The sequence below is a fragment of the Rhinoderma darwinii genome, chromosome 2 (genome assembly GCF_050947455.1).
Source record: "Rhinoderma darwinii isolate aRhiDar2 chromosome 2, aRhiDar2.hap1, whole genome shotgun sequence".
Classification (NCBI taxonomy): domain Eukaryota; kingdom Metazoa; phylum Chordata; class Amphibia; order Anura; family Rhinodermatidae; genus Rhinoderma; species Rhinoderma darwinii.
In genome coordinates, this window is record NC_134688.1 from 256882760 (window position 1) to 256904030 (window position 21271).

Below are 21271 nucleotides of genomic sequence, written 5' to 3' on the forward strand. Positions count from 1 at the left end.
TATATATTTAAGAAAGGTTTTATCATTTGCCAGGAAGTAATAGGTCCTCCTTAAATGTGAATTAAGACTAATTACTATTAGTCGCCGATAACCTACAACACAATTATCCAATAGTGATAAATGAATAAACTTAAAACATTTGTCAAATAAATATTTGATGGATTTAAATATATAATTTCCAATAATTCTTCCCTTAAAAGCTATGTAAACCTTTGAATGGCATTTTTTTTTTTTAAAAAAAAAAGGTCAGTCAGTGTGCTTAGTACAACTTTCTAATTACTTTTTATTAAAAATTATTTTACTTTTTGAGATACAGCGGCTCTGTATTCTCTATACAGAGCAGTTGTATCTTTCGCTATGACCTGAATCCGTCAGTCCCACGGTTCAGTGTCAGCGGGTCCTGCGTGTCTCTGACACACAGGATCCCCCTGTAATCTATCACATCAGACGGGAGCAGGATTTAGCGAAAGATACAGCTGCTCTGTATAAAGAATACAGAGCAGCTGTATCTGAAAAAGTAAAAATAATTTTTCATAAAAACTATTTATAAAGTTGCACTAATCATACTGTCTGACATTTTTTATTGAGTTTACTTGCTCGGTGGCTTCTTCTATTCAGAAAATAACAATTACTAATTTAAATTGATTTGAACTATTTTACAACATTTAGAAATATTTTGTCAAATCACATGTTGTGGAACTCACTAGTAAATGTGATATTGAATCCTCGCTTTTCAGTGGAATGGTCAGTCTGGAACTCCAATCTTAACACGTGACCACTGCTTGTTAAGGAAGGGGGCACATGGTTCCCTGAGAAAGTGCCTAGGACAGGTGACTCTGGAGAACCTCCGTCTTTTACTGCCAGGAAGTCGAACTGAGGTTCCACATCAAAATCATTGAACGCCAAGTGAATGCGGCTCTCAGGCTTGGCTATGATCAACCATACACAGTGCAAGTGGTTGCTGTATTCTTCTGGGTAGTTTGGAGACAGAACATTTCCAGATGGTGTGGTGAAATTAAAGAAGCAAGAAACTGTAGAAAATCAAACAGTAGCAAACAAATTAAAAAATAATATTAATATTTTTATCCTTGCAAATTATACATTAGCAGATCATATAAGCAATAAGAAATTGAATTCAAGACTTCTGAATAAAAATTATACCAAGCGCATAAATTATGTGTACTCTTTTGTCAAGACATTTGCAAACCCATTAAATGTTTAGCATGCCTTCCTTTTTATATATATGTACACACATATATATATATATATATATATATATATATAACAGTACCACGTTTCGGTTTTTTAATTTTAGGTTTTTGTTTTTTTTCCATGGGTGCTCAAACTTTTGGATTGTAATTTCAACTCTGAACTCTGAAGTCACCTTAAAGGCAACTATACATATAATCAGACAACCAGGTATAATTTTTCAGTTATTGAAAAACTAGAATAGTTTTGTTAAGGAAATTATACTCCCCACTTAAGCAAAACATTAAATTAATGTTAACTCTACAAAAAAACAGATGAAAAAGAAACAGTTTCTTATCTTCTTAACTTTGACTTATGGTAAAATAAGTAAATAAAAAAATTAACTCTTCAATAAATAGTAAGACTACATTCACATTACATTTGAACATTATATTGGTGTATACATCAGAAAAACTTCCCAAAGTGTATGTCTAGCGTGCCCTTAGACTACCATTAGTCAGACATAGTCAATGACAGCTATATGCAGCTTTATAGGCATAAATTCAGTGCCACTTCTCAAGCATTCCTGTAGAATTTAATGCCCCCACAGTGTGAACCTAGTCTAATATGTACACTGGGCTTAATGGTATAGTAATAATTCCAGAATGTAAACATACTTTTATAAATAATGTCCATGATTATTAACTTTAGGGCTTATTCACACAAACGTTGTATATGTCCTAGTGATGACCGTTAAAACAATGGCTATCACGCGGATGCATGTATTTCAATGGGGCCATTCACACGGTCGTTGTTTTAACGGACCGCGTGAAGGGTCCGTTGAAAAGTAGAACATGTCCTATTTTCTTCAGTTTTCACGGATCTCTCGATAGACACGGGTGAAACTCGTACGTGAAAAACTGCTGTTTTTCACGTCCGAGTTTGCACTCGTTCGTCTGACTAAGCCCTTATAGTATTATGATCTGCTTGCAGACTACTGTGATTAAAGATTAGTGTACACTATTTGTTATTTAAGCAATACAAAAGTTTTCTTTTGGTGCTTTTTTTTTAATACATATTTTGATATTCAATTAAAAAAAAAACATAAAACATAAAAATGCCATTTTGAGGAGTATGATATCCTGTCAATATTATACAGTACGGCATATGATAATAGGGTAAAGATACAGTAATTAATACTATATTTGTGCCTTTCCATTTTCTATAAAGCAATTGAACAAATACAATAAAAATAGTTTATCCATTTCTTAATCCAGTCCAAGCCAGTCATGAACAAAATGTTTATCTGTATAAATTTATCTTTATGAAATCCAATGTATTAAATCTTACAAAATAATCAAACTAGGGATTCTGTATAAAATGTAGAAAGGCTTAACAATTTTTTTTATTTTTTATTTTTTTATTGTAAGGCAAGCATGCAATGTGCTATGAGATCTAACGGCATGCAGAGTGGTACAATGACATGCATAGCAATAAGAAGTCATGCCGAGCAAAGTACAGTACTGACCAGCATAGCGGTGTGTAGTGATAATATCCAATGTGTAATCATGGAACTGTTACTATAACCACAGAGCCTTCTGCGGCTCTTCAAGCTTGGTGTGACCTCTAGATTGAATGGCTTACTGAGGCAGCGCAACAGACTAATTCTTTATGATTATTATTTTTTTTGTCACTTATCATTTCATAGGAAGGCAGCGCTGGCTCCGGAGCAGCCATTAGCATATTAGTTCTGTGTGACACAGTTGATCTGTAATTGGTCAGCATTATGCAGCCGCACTGACCTTCCCGCACCCTTTTCACCACTCACTTGTTAAATAAGCCCATCTCGCGCCAATGTTTCACAGCAGGGGGGATGCTTTAATGCATTGTTTTCCCATCATAGTCACCTTTTGCTATCTCCTTCTGAGTTTGATCAGACTGTCTTATTTACCAGTCCCCTGCACTAAAATACTGCTAAGTGTCATTTAGAAGGCCGGCATAGTAGGTTATTAACAGTGCGGTACACCTAAAAGTATTACAATGATGTGGCAACATAACAAAATCAGATATTTCTACGTTGTTTTGTGCAGAATAATTAAACGATGGTTAAATATATTTGATGTATAACGACCAAGCCTACATTTCTTAATAAAGATGGCGGCTAGATTGTTGGGAATTCTTAAACTATAGTTGTTAGTTAATAATAAATAACAAAAAAAATAGTAAAAATAGATCATGTTTTCGTACCATAACTTACCTGCAATGACATAATGGACTGACAAGGACTGGCATAGTGCCATCTTGCAGTATTTGTGAACCATGAAGCTGCTAAATGTAGCTATTATGACAAATCACAGTACTACCAGAACTATTCTGCTGCTATAATGCTATATAACCTTTAAAGCCAGAGTGACATTAAAGACTATGTGACATGTCTATCATGCTTACTTTCAGAACACACTATACGAACTACATGCTTGCCTGAGGGGGTATGGATGACTAAAATCGAGGTTACTAGTGATATAAATTTCCTATTTGCTGTGAGAAATGAATATGGTCCCCCTGAATGAATATGCTTTTAATCCCAGATGCCTTAAAGGGGTTATCCGGGATATGACATTTTTTTATTAGGGGCTGGAATTTAAATAAATTAACCAAAAAAGCAATACTTACCTATTTGTTCCCCCGCGAACCAGTGCTGTCACTCCGACAGCAGTCTTCCGGTGGTTGTTTACATGAACATAGCCTCACTGGTGACGAATCGTATTTCTGGCATAATGCCAGAAATACACTATATGACCGCTGAGTCCCACTGAGCCCTCTGATTGGCTGCAGTCACATGCATGTAAACCACCACCGTAGCGTCAGCGCTGGATCACTGGGAGCAAGGATAGGTAAGTATTATTTTTTTTGTTTAGTTATTTAATTTCCAGCCCATAATAAGAAAATGTCACATCCCAAATAACCCTATTAAATGTGTGTGCTAGTGTGTGTGTGTTTGTATATATCATTAATAAGAAATAGTTTTTTGCGTTTGCCAAATCATATGTTAAAGTGGTTGTCCGATCTGGTCAACCCCTGTCCATATGCAATACTCTTGGTAGAAGAAAAACTGACTGGTACTGCTTAATCCAGAACAGCCCAAATCATTCAAGGAGTATTCAGTGTAACATATTCCAGAAGGGCTCAACTACAGCTCTGCTGCGGAGGTGCTCAGCGGTCAGGACAGCACAACGGCATGTAAATATATACCAAAAGAGAACAAATACCGTGGCACTCACCGATCCTGCAGAATATATATATATATATATATATATATATATATATATATATATATACATATATATATATATATAGAGAGAGAGAGAGAGAGAGAGAGAGAGAGAGAGAGAGAGAGAGAGAAAGAATAAAGCAGCACAGCGACGGCAGTGGGTGCAGGCCTCCTAGGCTGAGGCTAGGAACACCTGTTAATGAAATCCCCAAAAAATGAAGAGGCACCACTCCAAGGAAATTGGTGAAAAAAAGTGGTGTGTTTCATCACCCCAGGCATGCCATGGGGTGAATAAACACACCACCTTTTTTCACCAGTTCCCTTAGTGTGTATATATATATATATATATATATATGTGTGTGTAGTACAAATCTTTCCTTAAAAGGTGTTGCCTCATGAAGACAATCCCTGTCCATATGCCCTATTATAAACAAGTAGTGCAGGGGCTTCACAAAGATTGATGTTTGGAATTTGCATTTACTTTAATGAATTTACACCAGAAAAAATGGTGTACAGTAAATGCACTGATAAATCTCCCCAATAAGTATGTAATTTTATCAAAGGCACTAATAGCCTTAGAGACTTGCTCTACACACCACACACAAAAAACCCACTATATAAAATTGGAGATTACACCACTATGATTACACTACTATGAAAGCCCCATAGAGATTAAATAATACACTTGCACCTATACACTGCTTTCCTGACAGATTGCACCAAGAAAGTACCACAGTATGTAACATTATGTCTTAAAGAAAATGTGTCACCTATACATTTTTTTGGGCTAATTAAAACCAGATTGTTTTTATTCTATTTTCTGTACATGATTATGGGGGTAACCATCTTGTCTGAGCTGCTGTTAACAGAATTTAGACCCATTAACTTCTATAGGTGAGTGTTCTAGGCATGCTCTGTGATCTGTGCAGAGTTCATTGTGCAGGTATGGATAGCTGTGTCAATCATCTGTTGTCGATGATTGCTCCTGTATTATCTATATAGAGATGTTAGCTGCCAGTGTAATCCTGCCTGTGATGATAATAAGATGACTGCTGAGAAGTGATCTCTACAGAACAGGAAGTGTCAGTCTATTGTGAGGCCCAGTGGTCAGAGTGGAAACTGCAAGATTTTAGGATTTATTTTAAATACAGAAAATGACATAGAAAATTAGAAAACACACCAAATATTATTTAAAAAATAGGTTTAACATAATAACCTAATTTAAACCATAGATCATTTTCTGATGACTCGTTCCCTTTAATAACACTTCAAATTCCAACAAGAAAATAAAAAAGGTCAACAACCGCACATGAAAAGAGGAGAATTTGCTTGTAGCACCAATTCTAGATGCTTCTATTATTTTCAAACGTGGACTGGATAATTGAAAACCGGATTCTTATTAGTAACCATGGATATGATCAGCTTTTATGTGCACTACTTTTTATTCCTGATGCCCATTATCATTGACTCTATAACCTCAGACTGCCCTTGGAAATGATGAAGCATAAACAATTGAGACACAAATATCTTGTCTGGATAAACACTGCATGTTTTAAAAACTTGTTAAAGTTAAAAAGGTTTCTCCCAGTTTAGGAAGATGCACATTCTTACATGAGTAACGTTTTAGCAAAAGAGCAAAAACAAAAATGCATTAAAGCGCATGTAAAGAGCTGAAAATGGTAAATCCATGGAGTAATCATTTCCAAGGGTCCCAAATTACCCATTTTGTTTATTTTTTGTTATCATGGTTAGCGGGAATAAATGATCTAAGAAATTTACAGATCTGCGTTCACTTAATCACATTTAAATGAAAATGTTCATACAATTTATTGTCTATATAATAGAAACACGAAACAGGTTTTAATAGAGAAATGTGACTAGTTCAATGCTATAATGCCATTAGTAGTCATGTTGGCTATTATTGTTTATATATTTACATGGATATATACTACAGAGTGTCCATTTATTCAGCAGCAATTTATATCACAAAAGCTGATTCTTATTTCTTTTCCTTGTCTTTCTTTTTTTTGGGGGGGAGGTGGGGACAGCGGCATTTCCAGAAGTCATGATGCCCTCCTAAAGCAATGTATGATAAACAAAATAATACAAATAATAACTATGGAATAGCAAACACATGCAAGCAGACCGTGTCTACTTAATCAGTTTTGGACAAACCCTCTTTTTTGATGGCTATCTTGATAATAATCTGGTCAGATTGGGATCCATTAACTTCCATCAAATGTAATCTGCATATGGCAACTTGCAGCAATTGTTTATTTCCCCTGCAATGCCACCACGGGAGAAATTAAGCATTAAATGGTGCCCAGTGAACAGATGTGGGCACAGCAGAAATCCCTGTGCAAGACCAGCATGTGGGCCTACTGCTCTCAAATAACTCATAACTCTTTCCAACAATCCATCAGTAATTGTGAGCCATTAAATTCATTAGCTTTGCCCCCTACATTAAATCTATTAGTAGGAAGCTGTTTATAAGGTGACAGTGGCCCCCTCACCTACTAAGCCACTGTGCAGCTGCAAAGTTTGCACATATAGTAGATTAGCCCCTGCCATTAAAATCAGTAGGCTGCCCTTGTAATGCGCGGATGTGTCAACTCCCCCAAACAGTACTGGCCCTAGGGGTGTGTGACCTGATGCGGTTGGACAGGGCGCATCATTTGTCACTCTCGAAGGGGGCACTGCAGTTTCCTGGTCGCCCAGAGCTTGCACCCACGATGCAAAGTCAGCTGCAGTTATTTTCCACAGTTTAATGTTCTGGCAATGTTATATGTCTAAAGAAGAAAATGTCCTATTAAAGGCTATGTACACTTTTGAAAATATGTTTTTTTTTTTTAAATAAAAATGGGTATCAATATGTTTGGAACATCTTTAGATATTCCTAGCTAAAGTTCCAAGGTAGAAGACATGCAGGCTCTAAGAAAAATAACTTATGCGAAAAAGAAACTAGGCATATGTTGCCATGTACTACGTAACTATGATGTAATAAAATAGTCCTTTGCAGCAATTTAAAAACGATGTAAACTTTTAAAAACTTGTTTTTTAAAAAAAATAAAAATGTCTATCAGTGTGCTTGGTGCAACTTTCTAATTACTTTTTTTTTAAAAATATTTTTACTTTTTAAGATACAGCTGCTTTGTATCCTGTATATAGAGCAGCTGTATCGTGCCCTGAGACCTGAATCCGTCAGGACAGCAGCACTGACAGGATCAGTGTCAGAGGGTCCTGTGTGTCAGAGCTGTTACCGATTATGTAAGTTCATAACTTAAATGTGATCGATAACAGTTGGATTGGACCCGCTGACGCTGAACCCGTCAGTGCCGCTGACCTGACGGATACAGGTTTTAGTTCTAGATACAGCTGCTCCGTATACAGGATACAGAGCAGCTGTATCTCAAAAAGTAAGAATAATTTTTAATAAAAAGTAATTAGAAAGTTGCACCAAACACGCTGATAGACATTTTAATTTTTTTTAAAACAAGTTTTCAAAGGTTTACATAGTTTTTAAACCGCTGCAAAGGACTGTTTTATTACATCATAGTTACGTAGTACATGGCAACATAAACATAGTTTTTTTAACGCATAAGTTATTTTCTTAGAGCCTGCATGTCTTCTACCTTGAAACTTTACCTAGGACCATCTAAGGCAGGGGTCTCAAACTCGGCCGGGTAAGTGGGCCACATATAGAAAAAATGACGGGCCGCCTTACTTTCAAATTTGATACAATACAAAATTATTGTTAATCAATTAGTTATTTGAACTACTATAATAATACTACATTACTATAATAATACCGCTAGGTTTAAAATTTTAGAGAATTCTCCACATACCAGTTTTCCAGTTTAAGTATCGCTAAATGCAGTCCGGCAGCTCAGTTGGCAGCATTTGGCAAACACACATGTCAAGATTGGGCAGCACCTTTTTAGATAGTGCCACAGTGCCCTCTGTAGATAATGACACAGTGCCCTCTGTAGATAATGCCACAGTGCCCTCTGTAGACAATGCCACAGTGTCCTCTGTAGATACTGCCACACACCCCTAGATAATGCCACAGTGTCCTCTGTAAATACTTCCACAAACCCACTTGTAGATAATGCCACAGTGCCCTCTGTAGATGCTGCCACAGTACCCTCTGTAGATGCTGCCACAGTGCCCTCTGTAGATGCTGCCACAGTGCCCTATGTAGATGCTGCCACAGTGCCCTCTTTAGATGCTGCCACAGTGCCCTCTGTAGATGCTACCACAGTGCCCCCTGTAGGTGCTACCACAGTGCCCTCTGTAGGTGCTACCACAGTGCCCTCTGCAGAAGCTACCACAGTGCCCTCTGTAGATGCTACCACCGTGCCCTCCATAGATGCTGCCACAGTGCTCTCTGCAGATGCTGCCACAGTGCCCTCCACAGATGCTGCCACAGTAAAACCCTCTGTTGATGCTGCCACAGTGCCCTCTGCAGATAATGCCACACACACCCCCAGTAGATAGCTGCATTGAGGCTCCCTCTAGGAGTGGAATCCCCAGCCAGAGCGTTGCCAACGCTTTGGCTGGGGATTCCTCTGCTGTTGGAGACCATGACGTCACTGTCCATACACTGTGACATCAGGGGATCCTCCTGGACGGGAATGTGGTATCAGGGGCAACCCCAGAGCCGGTGTCCCGGAGCAGAGCACTAGTATAGGTTCTGCGCCAGAACTCTGGGGAAGCCATTGACAACAGTGTCCATATGTGGACAGCGATCTCAGGGGATTCCCCAGAGTCCCGGAGCAGAGCCTATACTAGCGCTCTGCACGTGACTCCGGCTCTGGGGAAGACCCAGACATCGCTGTCCATATGTGGACAGCGATGTCAGGGGATTCCCCAGAGTCCTGGAGCAGAGCCTATACTAGCGCTCTGCACGTGACTCCGGCTCTGGGGAAGCCCCAGACATCGCTTTCACTATGAGGACAGCGATGTCAGGGGATTCCCCAGAGTCCCGAAGCAGAGCCTATACTAGCGCTCTGCACGGGACTCCGGCTCTGGGGAAGCCCCAGACATCGCTGTCAATATGAGGACAGCGATGTCAGGGGATTCCCCAGAGTCCCGGAGCAGAGCCTATATTAGCAGTCTGCTCGGGACTCCGCGCTGGGGAAGCCCCAGACATCGCTGTCCATATGTGGTCAGCGATGTCAGGGAATTCCACAGAGTGCCGGAGCAGAGCCTATACTAGCAGTCTGCTCGGGACTCCGCTCTAGGGAAGACCCTGACACACTGTCCCGGAGCAGAGCATGTACTAGTGGCTCTGTGTCCCGCGGGCCGCGTGCTTGAGACCCCTGATCTTAGGGCTCATGTATGCGGTCGTATTATGGATTCATAATCTGGTACCCACAGAAATCTTTGAGCCTATGCCATACCTCAATGTACCTCTGACATTATATGGTGGCATATGGAGATTTTTCTCACAGATTTTCTCACTCCATCAGATGCTACACAGTAGAATATGATGCGGTACTGTGCCCCATACAGCAGGACATAGAGCATAGAGTACCTACAGCTTAATGACAGGGGCTGTACAGGCACCATGCCCACAGACTTGACATGTACACAAGGACTAAGGCCAAAGTGAGATATTTTGTATCAGCTACAAAGTTGCTGCAACTAATTTGCATGTCACGTAACAATACAACACTTCATTGTTTTGTTTAATTGCATTGCATTATTTATTTTTTACTATCACCAACAAATATAAAGTAATTTAGATTGAATACGTGAAATAGGTCACTTTGATAAGTAAACTGGAGCTGCCATAATTTACCTAACCTGTGCTCTCAGATAAAACAGTATAGCGTTTCCGGCAATAACAATTCCAGTATAATAATAAAGATGAAGTTGAAAGGATCAGGGAAACTGCATTTTTCCTTGAATAGTATATATATTATTTATAAAGACAGTAACTGCTGTCAGGACACAGCACAGAATGAAAATCTATTAATGGACTACAATGACAGGAAAATGAAGCTGAGATTCTGCTGCTTACCAAGAACGAAGGAGGCTACCTTCTTAATGCTTTCGCATTGGCTGGCTTTCACACAAGGCAGGCCCATTACATACTCAAGAATGGTTTTAGCTTTCTGAATGAAGAACGATGTGTGCTACTCTCCAGTACTAATTATCCAAATCAACTCCAACAGTGAAATACAGAAATATTATTAGACTTACTGCCGAGAAAAATAATTCACAAAAAAAGAATTTTCAATGTATGAAAATAAATAAACTAAGCCCATCCGTTATAAAATCCAAGCAGTGTATAAGAACAAGTGAGAAATAACCTAAAAGTATTTTAACCAGGCATCACGGCAGTGACAGTGGGTAATATAGCACGCACTAACCAGAGGTATTATGAAAGGCTGCATGTTTTCCAGCAAACTGATCAAAGAAAAATAACGCTTCTATTTCTCAGTACCTATCGGATTTCTTTATTTCCCTCTCTTACTCTCAAGAGAATAGACTGAAATACGAAGGCCCAATGCATCAAAAACTCATTAGCTGTCATTAATTTTTAAATAACTGTGGCTTAGTTTTAATGTTGCCGCTCACTGTACTTTTTATACAATTCTCCTGGTTCCATGCACTGATCTTATTTTACAAGTACCATGTAAATGTAGACATTTGACTGAATAAGCTAATGCTTAACTGAATGTGGCAATACAATGAGATAAAGCTAGTCAGACACATAAGACAGTGAGTGTTTGGCATCTACAGCTATCTCCCCTGACTCCCCTATAAACATGCCAGTTTAAAGAAAGGGATAAGATGCTGCCAGGCACCTTTGGCAGTTGCTTTTCTCCAGTGGGAAGAAAAGATTGAGCATGTTGAAATCCCAAATGCCCGATCCTTGTCTTTTTACCCTGACGGCAGATTTTGTGGACAGTCAGTCTGCCCCTATACACAATATTGTCAGTGTATAAATTGATATTAATCTAATTGTAATGGAAACTATCTAATTCAGAAACTCGTGATGTAAGTAGACAGGGTCCAACTAAGCCACCAAATAACTTGAGGATCCAAGTTCTGAATAGAAAACTGAGCTCTACAACAAATCTATCTAAAGTTGTACAGCAGATGACTTGTTGAGTTTACAAATAACCTTACTGTACTTACTAAAAATATTAGAAGATATTACCGTGTGGGCATCCATAACAGCAGAGTTTAGGATACAATTAATAGGGTTTTCCCAGAATCAACATTTCTCATCTATCCACAGGATTGGTGATACCTGTTTGATCGCTGTGGGCCCCACCACAGGGACCCCCAGAGACCACTAGAATTGGGTCCTGAGTTCACTGTTCCTCCTGTGTGCTCGACCGCAGTGAAAACTTTGAATGGAGTAGCCATCGAGTATGTGTGGTTTCACTCCATTTAAAGTCTATGGAACTGACCAAGTACATTTCTCTGCGATTTCTGTCAATCCCATAGACAATGAATGGAGCGGCAGGGCATATGCTCAGCCACCACTCCATTTAAAGTTCTCACGGTCATGCAGTGAGAAGGAATAGGGGACTCAGGTAAACATTCTAGTAATTGCTGGAGGTCCCTGGTGATCGGACACTTTTATCACCTATCCTTTGGATAGGTGATTAATGTAAATTTTGGGAATACCCCTTTAAGAGTACACATGGAGATTTAAAGTGGGCCATCAGAAGAATTAACCTAGTAATATACCCAAGGTATTTCGGCCCAACACTGTAAATGGGTAATGGTACCCACATTATTTCACTTGCTGCACATACTTATTAAAACTACTAGAGACAAAATGTAGAACACTTTACAGAGCCCTGTGAGATCTCAAAGTGTATTTTCGTCAATCAGAGATCAACTCTGATTTGTTGGACAAGAGGGTGTTGTATCCTCTAGTTTTGGGTTGCTCATTATTGTCCATTGAAAATCAATATGAAATAAGCGGTACCAGATCTGTGGGTGTTGGTTTGAAAACACACATCTGAAAGTACAGGATGTTCAAAGCACTAAATGGGCCTAAAACCTCCAGCAAGTCAATGTATCATCACAGAGACTATGTCGTTCTGAAAGAACAGTGTGAATAATAGAGGGCAAAGGCTTACATTGTAAAACATTGTATTACTACAGGTCTAACCACAATTGTTATCACGAAAGGACTACTCTTTGTGCTGAGCCTCACAGTCTGTACTGGAAATTCTTAATACTAGAATATCTGATCCTCAACAACAAGCCGAGCTAGCCTACAGATTACATACAATATTAATAATCTAATAATTTACTAAAATAAGTGACTAACAATTGTTAGTTATATAACATCTATGCTTTATGTTAATATTTCGCAGCCACTGTTTGAAGGCAGGTTTACACGTAGAAAGCTCAGACCACAATCATACCAAGGAAACTGCAGAGTAAAAGCTTCGAACCCAAAGACTACATGAGTCTGTTGTGGCTATAGAGTACTTCTCCGAGTTTCTTGTCTAATCCTATATTCACCTGAATTGTATAAAATGTCATAGCTCTGCTGGATCTAACAGCAATATTACCTAGATCCATGATTTACAACTTGTCCTCCAGCTTGAACTGCTAAATCAGGTGATGGGATAAATAGCTGTAGGTCACATCACTAAATACACAATTCTTAACAAGACATAATAGTTTAGAGAATTCTGCGGTAGTCACACACACCCTTGTGGTGAAGACCCAGGAGTTTCCAACAGACTGCTTAAAGATGTTCCCGGTAATAGAGTTTCCATGTTGGGAGCCACATATGTGCCAGCTGTATCTCAGCTACTTGCTTTTGATTGTGTCTTGTTTATTATTTATTGACTTTGCATATGCTCAGTATACCTTCTCCGTGAAACAATAAAACAGCTAGGGATGTGGTTTACTTACAGCAGTAACCTTGCATTGCCCATAATATTCTGACAAATACTCAGTGTGTGTAACAGACGGTTATGTTAAATACTGAGATTAATCCAAATTAAACTATTCGTTGAATTAATTGAATTATTTGTAAGTTTTTGTTGACCAACAAGTCAAAGAAACTGTAATGGCCGCTGTCGTGTACCGTCGACATTACTTACCCACCAACGGCTGCGACCACAGGCCTCTGAGCTCTTCCTGGCGTCTCCCTCCTCTGAGACGCCGTCACAAAAGACTGTCCTTGGCTTCTGTGCTTAGGGTGCGCGCTCGCTCCTGGCCTTAAAGGGCCAGCGCACGCACCAGTATTAAGCTCCCTATCCAATCCCTACTCACCCTCGTGTAAAAAGGATCCTGCCCTCTTCCTCCTTGACTGAGCATTGTTGTTGTCTTCCCATGTTAGTTTAAGCAAATAGTCCCTTAGTTGCATCCTGTTCACAGTGTTAGCGTATCCTGTTTCCCGTATCCTGTATTATGTAACTTTGTTTGTTCCTGAGCTAAAGTCTAGTGTTGGAATTGTCTTCGTTCAATCTGCCACATCCAGTGTCATCTGCCACACTAAGTGTCATCTGCCACGTCCAGTGTCATCTGCCACATCCAGTGCCATCTGCCACGTCCATCCATCATCTGCCACGCCAAGCATCATCTGTGTCAAAGCGTCTGCTACATCTCGTGTCTTTCTGGACTCTCATACAGGTACTCTTGTGATAGACTTTCCATTGACTGTTGTTTGGCCTGCTGCCTCTATGCTATGGAGGAGCGGCCTAGTGGGTCCACATACCCCAGAATCGTGTCAGAAACTATATGTTATGACTCTTCTGGAAGACACCATTTTTGGTCCAAATAATTCTTGGGCTTGTCACCATGCCTTGATTATCGTCCAAACCTGTCCTTAAATTGATCTCAGTCTACAGTACAACCAAGTTAGTAAACCTTAAAACATTTAAGATTGTGAAAGACACTGTGGTGATTCACAACTCTTTACACATATGATCCAGGTAACAAAGCCGCACACACACACACACACACACACACACACACACACCACACACCACTTTCCATACGTCCCAATTAAATTTCTATAAAGGTCATTAATTACACCTTGGTGACTGGGTTATAGGGACTAGTGGTCATACATATAATGATAACTATTAACAAAACAAAAAAAGAAGACAATACTTAATAACCATTATATGTATCACTAAAACGTTTGGCTGTGGCTGATGTAAATTAAATCTCTTAGTCATTACAGACTCTCGGTTGTAACTGATTAAATGGTACATTTAAATACATAGCCATAATATGAATATATATGTACATGAATAACATCTGCAATTGTGCAAACAATTTTCTTAAAGAAAATAATTCCCATTGTTGCGTATATTTTGCAAAGTATGACCCTTTAACAAGAAGCAACTGAGTGAAAAAAAAACCCAAAACAAACTGGTTAGATTAAGGGCATATAGACGCATGCATGGTTCGTTTTGTCAACAAGTGAGCAAATGTGGGGGAAAACTTCAGTAGAACTGAGGCAACCACCGTAATAACTTTAGTTGACAACCTCAAACGCCTTAAGGTAGCCTCTCTTTTGTTATTCTTAAAGAACCGTATTCTCCTCGGAAATCACTATCCGAAATATATTAAAATATACTAGTATGTGATTCCATTTACAATTGCTACTGTTAACCATACTAAAATTTTCTTTCTTATGGTTTCAGACACTTCGAAACAGAACCATATAACTTGACACTTGATGATCAAGTTTCTATGTATGACTTTGTCTCTGAGAAAGAGCATTTATTTACTTTTCCTACCTTTCATTTTCTCAAATATGTCAAGATAATGGGATTCTGGCTAGAATATCATAAATGCAAATCAGGATTTTGGCAGGATCTTGGATATGCAATCTGCTAGGAAACAGATATCAGTTCTATAAGCGACGGTATGCAAAAATAGTGCTCATAAATCTCGCTAAGAATAGTAACTATGCACATGAGAGTATGTGTGTCGTGGTATTATTTATTAGGCTCTCCACTCTTCTGTCATCTCCAGAAAAAAAAAATGCTTAGGCTGTTACTCCATAACAAAAAATGAATTTTGTCATTCATCATTCTAATCTCATCTTAAAAGACAAAAATAGTTAATGACTTGACAAGAATACACTACATAGCAGCAGTAGTTGAATACAATGTTACATAAGAGATGACACAAGGTAAGATGACGGCTTCTGTGTATAGGATCATTACCACAGCACAGAACCATTGATTCAAGTCTACTACCGAAAAATGTTTTGGGTGATTTACGGCACATATATATTCATTTACATACTGTGCTATAAATACAATAGGTCTATTGTATGTCTTCGTCCCTTCTTTTAACCTTTAGCCTTAGGGTGCTAGGGTGCTCTGGATCGGATGAAAGACAGAAATGAAAGACAGAAATGGAAAGATACCAGTTTATAGCATTAGTTATGATATAGCTAAAATATCATGCAGATGACAAAACTTGTGTATATGGGGTGAAAATGGTGAATTGGTTCAAACGGTGATGCTTGAAAATTCTGCAAATCTAGAGATTATATTCATATATCTTTATTTACAACCAGGCTTTCTGCTTGGAATCTGTACAGTGTGTATAACTTAGCAGCCGTACATGTCTCATTGCTCTCTCGAGTGTGACAAGGCATAATATTTGGCAAAAACATTATAGAATATCTTATGATAATAGTGACATTTTGAGATAAAAAATAGACGAACAGCAACAATCTACATGTTTACATTGCCCCAAAGATCTATATTTATTCGATCTGCAGAGACATCTCTTCTTCCCACTGGTCATGATGGAGAACAGGATGACAAATTGCTGAATTGGTCTGTAGAGAAATCAAACTGGCATTCAGCAGTACGTATAAGTTCAGCATTCTGCATGGAAAACAGAGCGCAATTTGTATGCCACATCTCATAAGCCTGGATCAACTACTGAAAGTCCATCATGTAGATTTGTTGTGTCAGGACTGTTTAAAGGGGCAATGGGAGCAACTGCCAGCGGCCTAAAGTGCACAGGGAGTCTAGGTTTATTTCTCCGAGATCAAATATGCTCTCAATGCACACATGCATGCAGACGAATAGTTTAATGCCATGCCATGATGGATTCTAGTCTCCCAATTCTTTTAAATTTGTTTTCTTAAAAACAGAGGATTTGCCAGGTAAACCCTTTCTGAATAATAACTGAAAACAGATGATTACAATATACGTATCATTGTGTATTAAAACTATATCCATTTTTAAAAAAAGATACAGCAAAGTTTCAAATCACTGGTCGAAAAAAAAAAAAATCAAACATACAGTTAAGTCCAGGATTATTTGGACAGTGACACAATCTTCATGATTTGGGCTCTGCCTGCCACCACACTGGATTTGAAAGGAAACAGCCGAATTGTAGACTTTCAGGTTTCATTTAAGAGGTTGAATTAAAATATCCTGTGAAACATTTAGGAATTGCAACCATTTTTCTACACGGCCTCCTCATTTCGGGGGCTCAAAAGTAATTGGACAAATTAACATTACCATAAATAAAATGTGTTTTTCTTAATACTTTGTAGAGAATCCTTTGCAAGCAATGACTGCCTGAAGACTGGAACCCATGGACATTACCAAACGCTGGGTTTCCTCCTTTCTGATGCTTTGCCAGGCCTTTACTACAGCTGTCTACAGTTGTAGCTTGTTTGTGGGTCTTTCTGCCTTAAGTTTTGTCTTAAGCAAGTGAAATGAATGCTCGATCGGGTTGAGATCTCGTGATTGACTTGGCCATTGCATAATATTCCACTTCTTTGCCTTATAAACTCCTGGGTTGCTTTCGCAGTATGTTTTTTGTCATTGTTCATCTGTACTGTGAAGCGACGTCCAATCAACCTTGCTGCATTTGGTTGAATCTCAACAGAAAGTATATCCCTGAACACTTCAGAATTCATCCAGCTGCTTCTGTCTTCAGTCACATCATCAATAAACACTAGTGACCCAGTGCCTTTGGCAGCCATGCATGCCCATGCCATCACACTGCCTCCACCATGTTTTACAGAGGATGTGGTGTGCTTTGGATCATGAGTCGTTCCAGGCCTTCTCCATACTTTCTTCCTCCCATCATTCTGGCACAGGTTGATCTTAGTTTCATCTGTCCAAAGAATGCTGTTCTAGAACTGGGCTGGCTTCTTTAGATGTTGTTTGGCAAAGTCTAATCTGCCCTTTCTATTTTTGAGGCTGATTAATGGCTTGCACCTTGTTGTGAATCCTATGTATTTGCTCTCATGAAGTCTTCTCTTTATGATAGACTTAGATAATGATACACCTACTTCCAGAAGAGTGTTCTTCACTTGGGTAGATGTTGTGAAGGGGTTTTTCTTCACCATGGAAAGGATTCTGCGATCATCCACCACTGTTGTCTTGCGTGGATGTCTTCCGTGGAGTTCAGAAGATCACCAGTGCGTTCTTGTTTTTCAAGAATGTACCAAACTGTTGATATGGACACTCCTAACATTTGTGCTATCTCTCTGATGGATTTCTTCATTTTTTGCAGCCTAACGATGGACTGTTTTACTTGCATTGAGAGCTCCTTTGACCTCATGTTGTGGGTTCACAGCAACAGCTTCCAAATGCAAATGCCACACCTGGAATCAACTCCAGACCTTTTACCTGCTTAATTGATGATGGATTAATGAGGGAATAGCCCATGCAGACCATTAAATAGCTTTTGACCAATTACCTTTGATCCCTTGAAAAAGAGGCAGCTACATATTAAAGAGCTGTAATTCCTAAACCCTCCCTCAAATTATAATGTGAATACCCTCAAATTAAAGCTGAGAGTCTGCACTTTAAGCCCATATTGATTATATGACTGTATATTCAATATGTTTTAGTAAACAGCTAAAATGCCAAAACTTGTGTCACTGTCCAAATTATTCTGGACCTCACTGTATACATAAACTTTAATTTTTCGACTTTTTTTTAGAAGGATAACACTTTGTACCAGGTCGCTTATGGACGTAACAATCATAGATGAGGCTACTTGTGCTGGAATTTGAACGTTTTCTCCCAACATTTTCCTATTACCAGAATGATAATGCTAAAACTTTGGACCATTGCACCCACACAAACATTTTTGAAGTGTTTGGTATATTTTTCTGCTACAAATTAGAAAACACTGGACACAAAAAATGGCAGCATGATTAAAAAAATAAATAACTGACTGGATTGGATCACTTTGTTTTTATTTTAGGATCCATTGGAGTAAAACTGACTGTAAGGTCTCTTTCACACAGCAGTATTTTGGTCAGCATCTTGCATCAGTTTTTGTCAAGCCAAAACCAAGAGTTTAACATAAACAGCAAAAAACTATAACGGAAAGATTTACTCGTCATCCGTATTTGAATTCACTTCCAGTTTTGGCTCACAAATACTTATTTCAAATACTGATTTCAAATACTGACCAAAACACTGTAGTGTAAAAATGGCCTAAAGCCTTATTAAGTCAGTTTTAATAACGGACAACACACACAGACACACACATGTACAATTCACTGGGGCTTTTCACACATCCATGTTTTTTCACGGAGCGTATGCCTGTTGCGAGAAACGTAATGAATGTCCTACTCTAGTCTGTTTTTTTCGGACCAGATTCGCCTATTAACATCTATGGGTGCAAGGGAAAAACCTATAGCACATGGACGACATCCGTGTGCTGCCCGTTTTTCCCCATCAGTTGCTAACTAAATGCAGAGAAAAAAAAAAGTGACCCCAGGAAGTGTTTGCAGAGTAAAAACATGGACAAAAAAAACGGATAACAAGCAGAAATTGTCACTGACGCAACACGGACAGTCATATGCATGAAAAATTTCAAATTTTTTTGCGGACCCAATTTGGACATAATGGTGAATGCACATGCAGCAGATTTTGTTGCAGAGATTTTCTGCGACTGAAAATCGGTTTTATTCATCTGAATGAAACTTGTAGAAATCCATGTGCATGCTGTATGCTGCAGAAATAACCATATTGAGATGAATAGTACCGATTGTTAGATGCAGAAAATTTCTGCAACAAAATCTGCACCCTAAGGTTGGGTTCCCACAGAACAGATTTGCTGCTGATTTTGCCTGCATTTTGTAAGTCAAAATCAGAATTGGATCCGGGAGAGCAGACCTATAAGGCCTTTCTTTATATATTTCTTCTGTTTAGGTTCCGTTTCTGGTTTTGACTTAAAAAACGCATGCAAAATCTGCAGCAAATCTGCACTGTGGGAACCCAACCATAAGGTAGGAACATACCCAGCGTGTTCTCGGGGCGAATATGCTGCGTCAAGCTTCACAGCGTATCTGCCCTGAATACCACAGGAAATTCCGCCCGAAAAATCGCACCACGTTTTTCCGGCGGAATTTACGCTGTGTAAAGATAAAAAAACACATTCATACCTACCCCCTCCCTCTTCTCTGCGCGCAGTACAGCCTCCTGGAATGACGTTGCATGCCATGAGTCCACTGCAGCCTGTGATTGGCTGCAGTGGTCACATGGGAGGCCGGAATGGAGAAGAAGCAAGAAACTCTGGGTAAGTATAACTTTTTTTTTTTTTTTATTACTTGCCCTTTTTGCGGCGGAATCTCTGTGATTCCACCGCAAATGTCGCAACACACACCACTTTATTGCGGGTTTAAGCACCCCATTGAATTCAATGGGAAAACCGGTAACAGAAGAGCTGTAATTCCGCAGCATTAATTGACATGCTCCGGTTGAGGAAATCGTACCCCAGGTCAATTTATGTGCGTTTTTTTTGGCGGCTTTTATCTGCTGTGTGGGGATGAGATTTGTTGAAATCTCGTCCACACTGCTGCTACTGCAATACACTGCGGATTTTCCACAATGAATCCGTTGCGGAAAATCCGCAGGGTTTATGTGGTGTGTGTTCGTACCCTAAGGCCGTGTTCCCATGGGTCGGATACGTGGTGTAAAACAACTCAGCGTATCCAACCTAGAACACGCAGCACATTCCGTCCAAAAAAACGCACCACATTGTAGTGGGGTATTTCTAGTGGAATTTTCACTGTGGGATGCAGCGCTAGAAAAAAACCCCATTGTTTATACTCGGCCGTAGTCATGGCAACACATCCATCCGTTGTCGCGTAGTTTGGCCTCCTGGGATGACGCTGCAGCCCATGTGACCTCTGCAGCCTGTGATTGGCTACAGCAGTCACATGGGATTAAACGTTTGGAAGAAGAACAGTAAAAAAGCTTTGTTATGGCAACACTCGGGGGGTACGTATAACCTTTGTTTTTCGGAGTGTTTTCAGCAGAATCGAAGAGTTTCTGCCACAAAAGTCGCAACACTTAGCTATTTGGGATTTTACATTCTCATTAAATTCAATGGGGAAAGCCCACAACAGAAAAGTAAAAAAAAGGTAGCATAAATTGACATGCTGCGGATTTATAATCCACACCGCAGGTCAATGTATGAAAGCTTTCACTGGGTTGTGTTTTTTTGTTGCAGCATAGGCAGGAGATTTTCTAAAATTCATTTACTTTGCTGCTACTGTAAACGCAGCGAAATATCCACATAGATTTCCGTTGTGGAAATCCTGCAGCGTCTATACTACGCTGAACCTGGCCTAAGGGTATGTGCACACTGGGCGGATTAGTCGCAGATTTTTCACAACGGATTTCATTGTGTAAAATACGCAGCGTATTACAATAGCAGCAAAGTGGATGATTTGAACGAAAATCTGCTGAGAATCCGTTCATATATTGACCTGTGGTACAGTTTTTTTATTCCGCAGCATGTGATTTTATTCAATGGGAAGGTAAAACCTGCAACAAAACCAAAGGTTGCAGCGGAAAAGCTACAATT

At 39.2% G+C, this 21271-nt stretch overlaps 1 protein-coding gene across 3 annotated transcripts in view; it reads right to left on the reverse strand.

Annotated features, from left to right (window-relative positions):
* Window positions 1–21271, reverse strand: part of CSMD2 (CUB and Sushi multiple domains 2) — an 897842-nt gene that overhangs the window by 243442 nt on the left and 633129 nt on the right. For all 3 annotated transcript variants that reach the window (XM_075853183.1, XM_075853184.1, XM_075853185.1), the window contains one exon: window positions 705–1031. In XM_075853183.1, the coding sequence (XP_075709298.1) occupies window positions 705–1031 (327 nt within the window). The remainder of the gene's footprint in view (window positions 1–704; window positions 1032–21271) is intronic.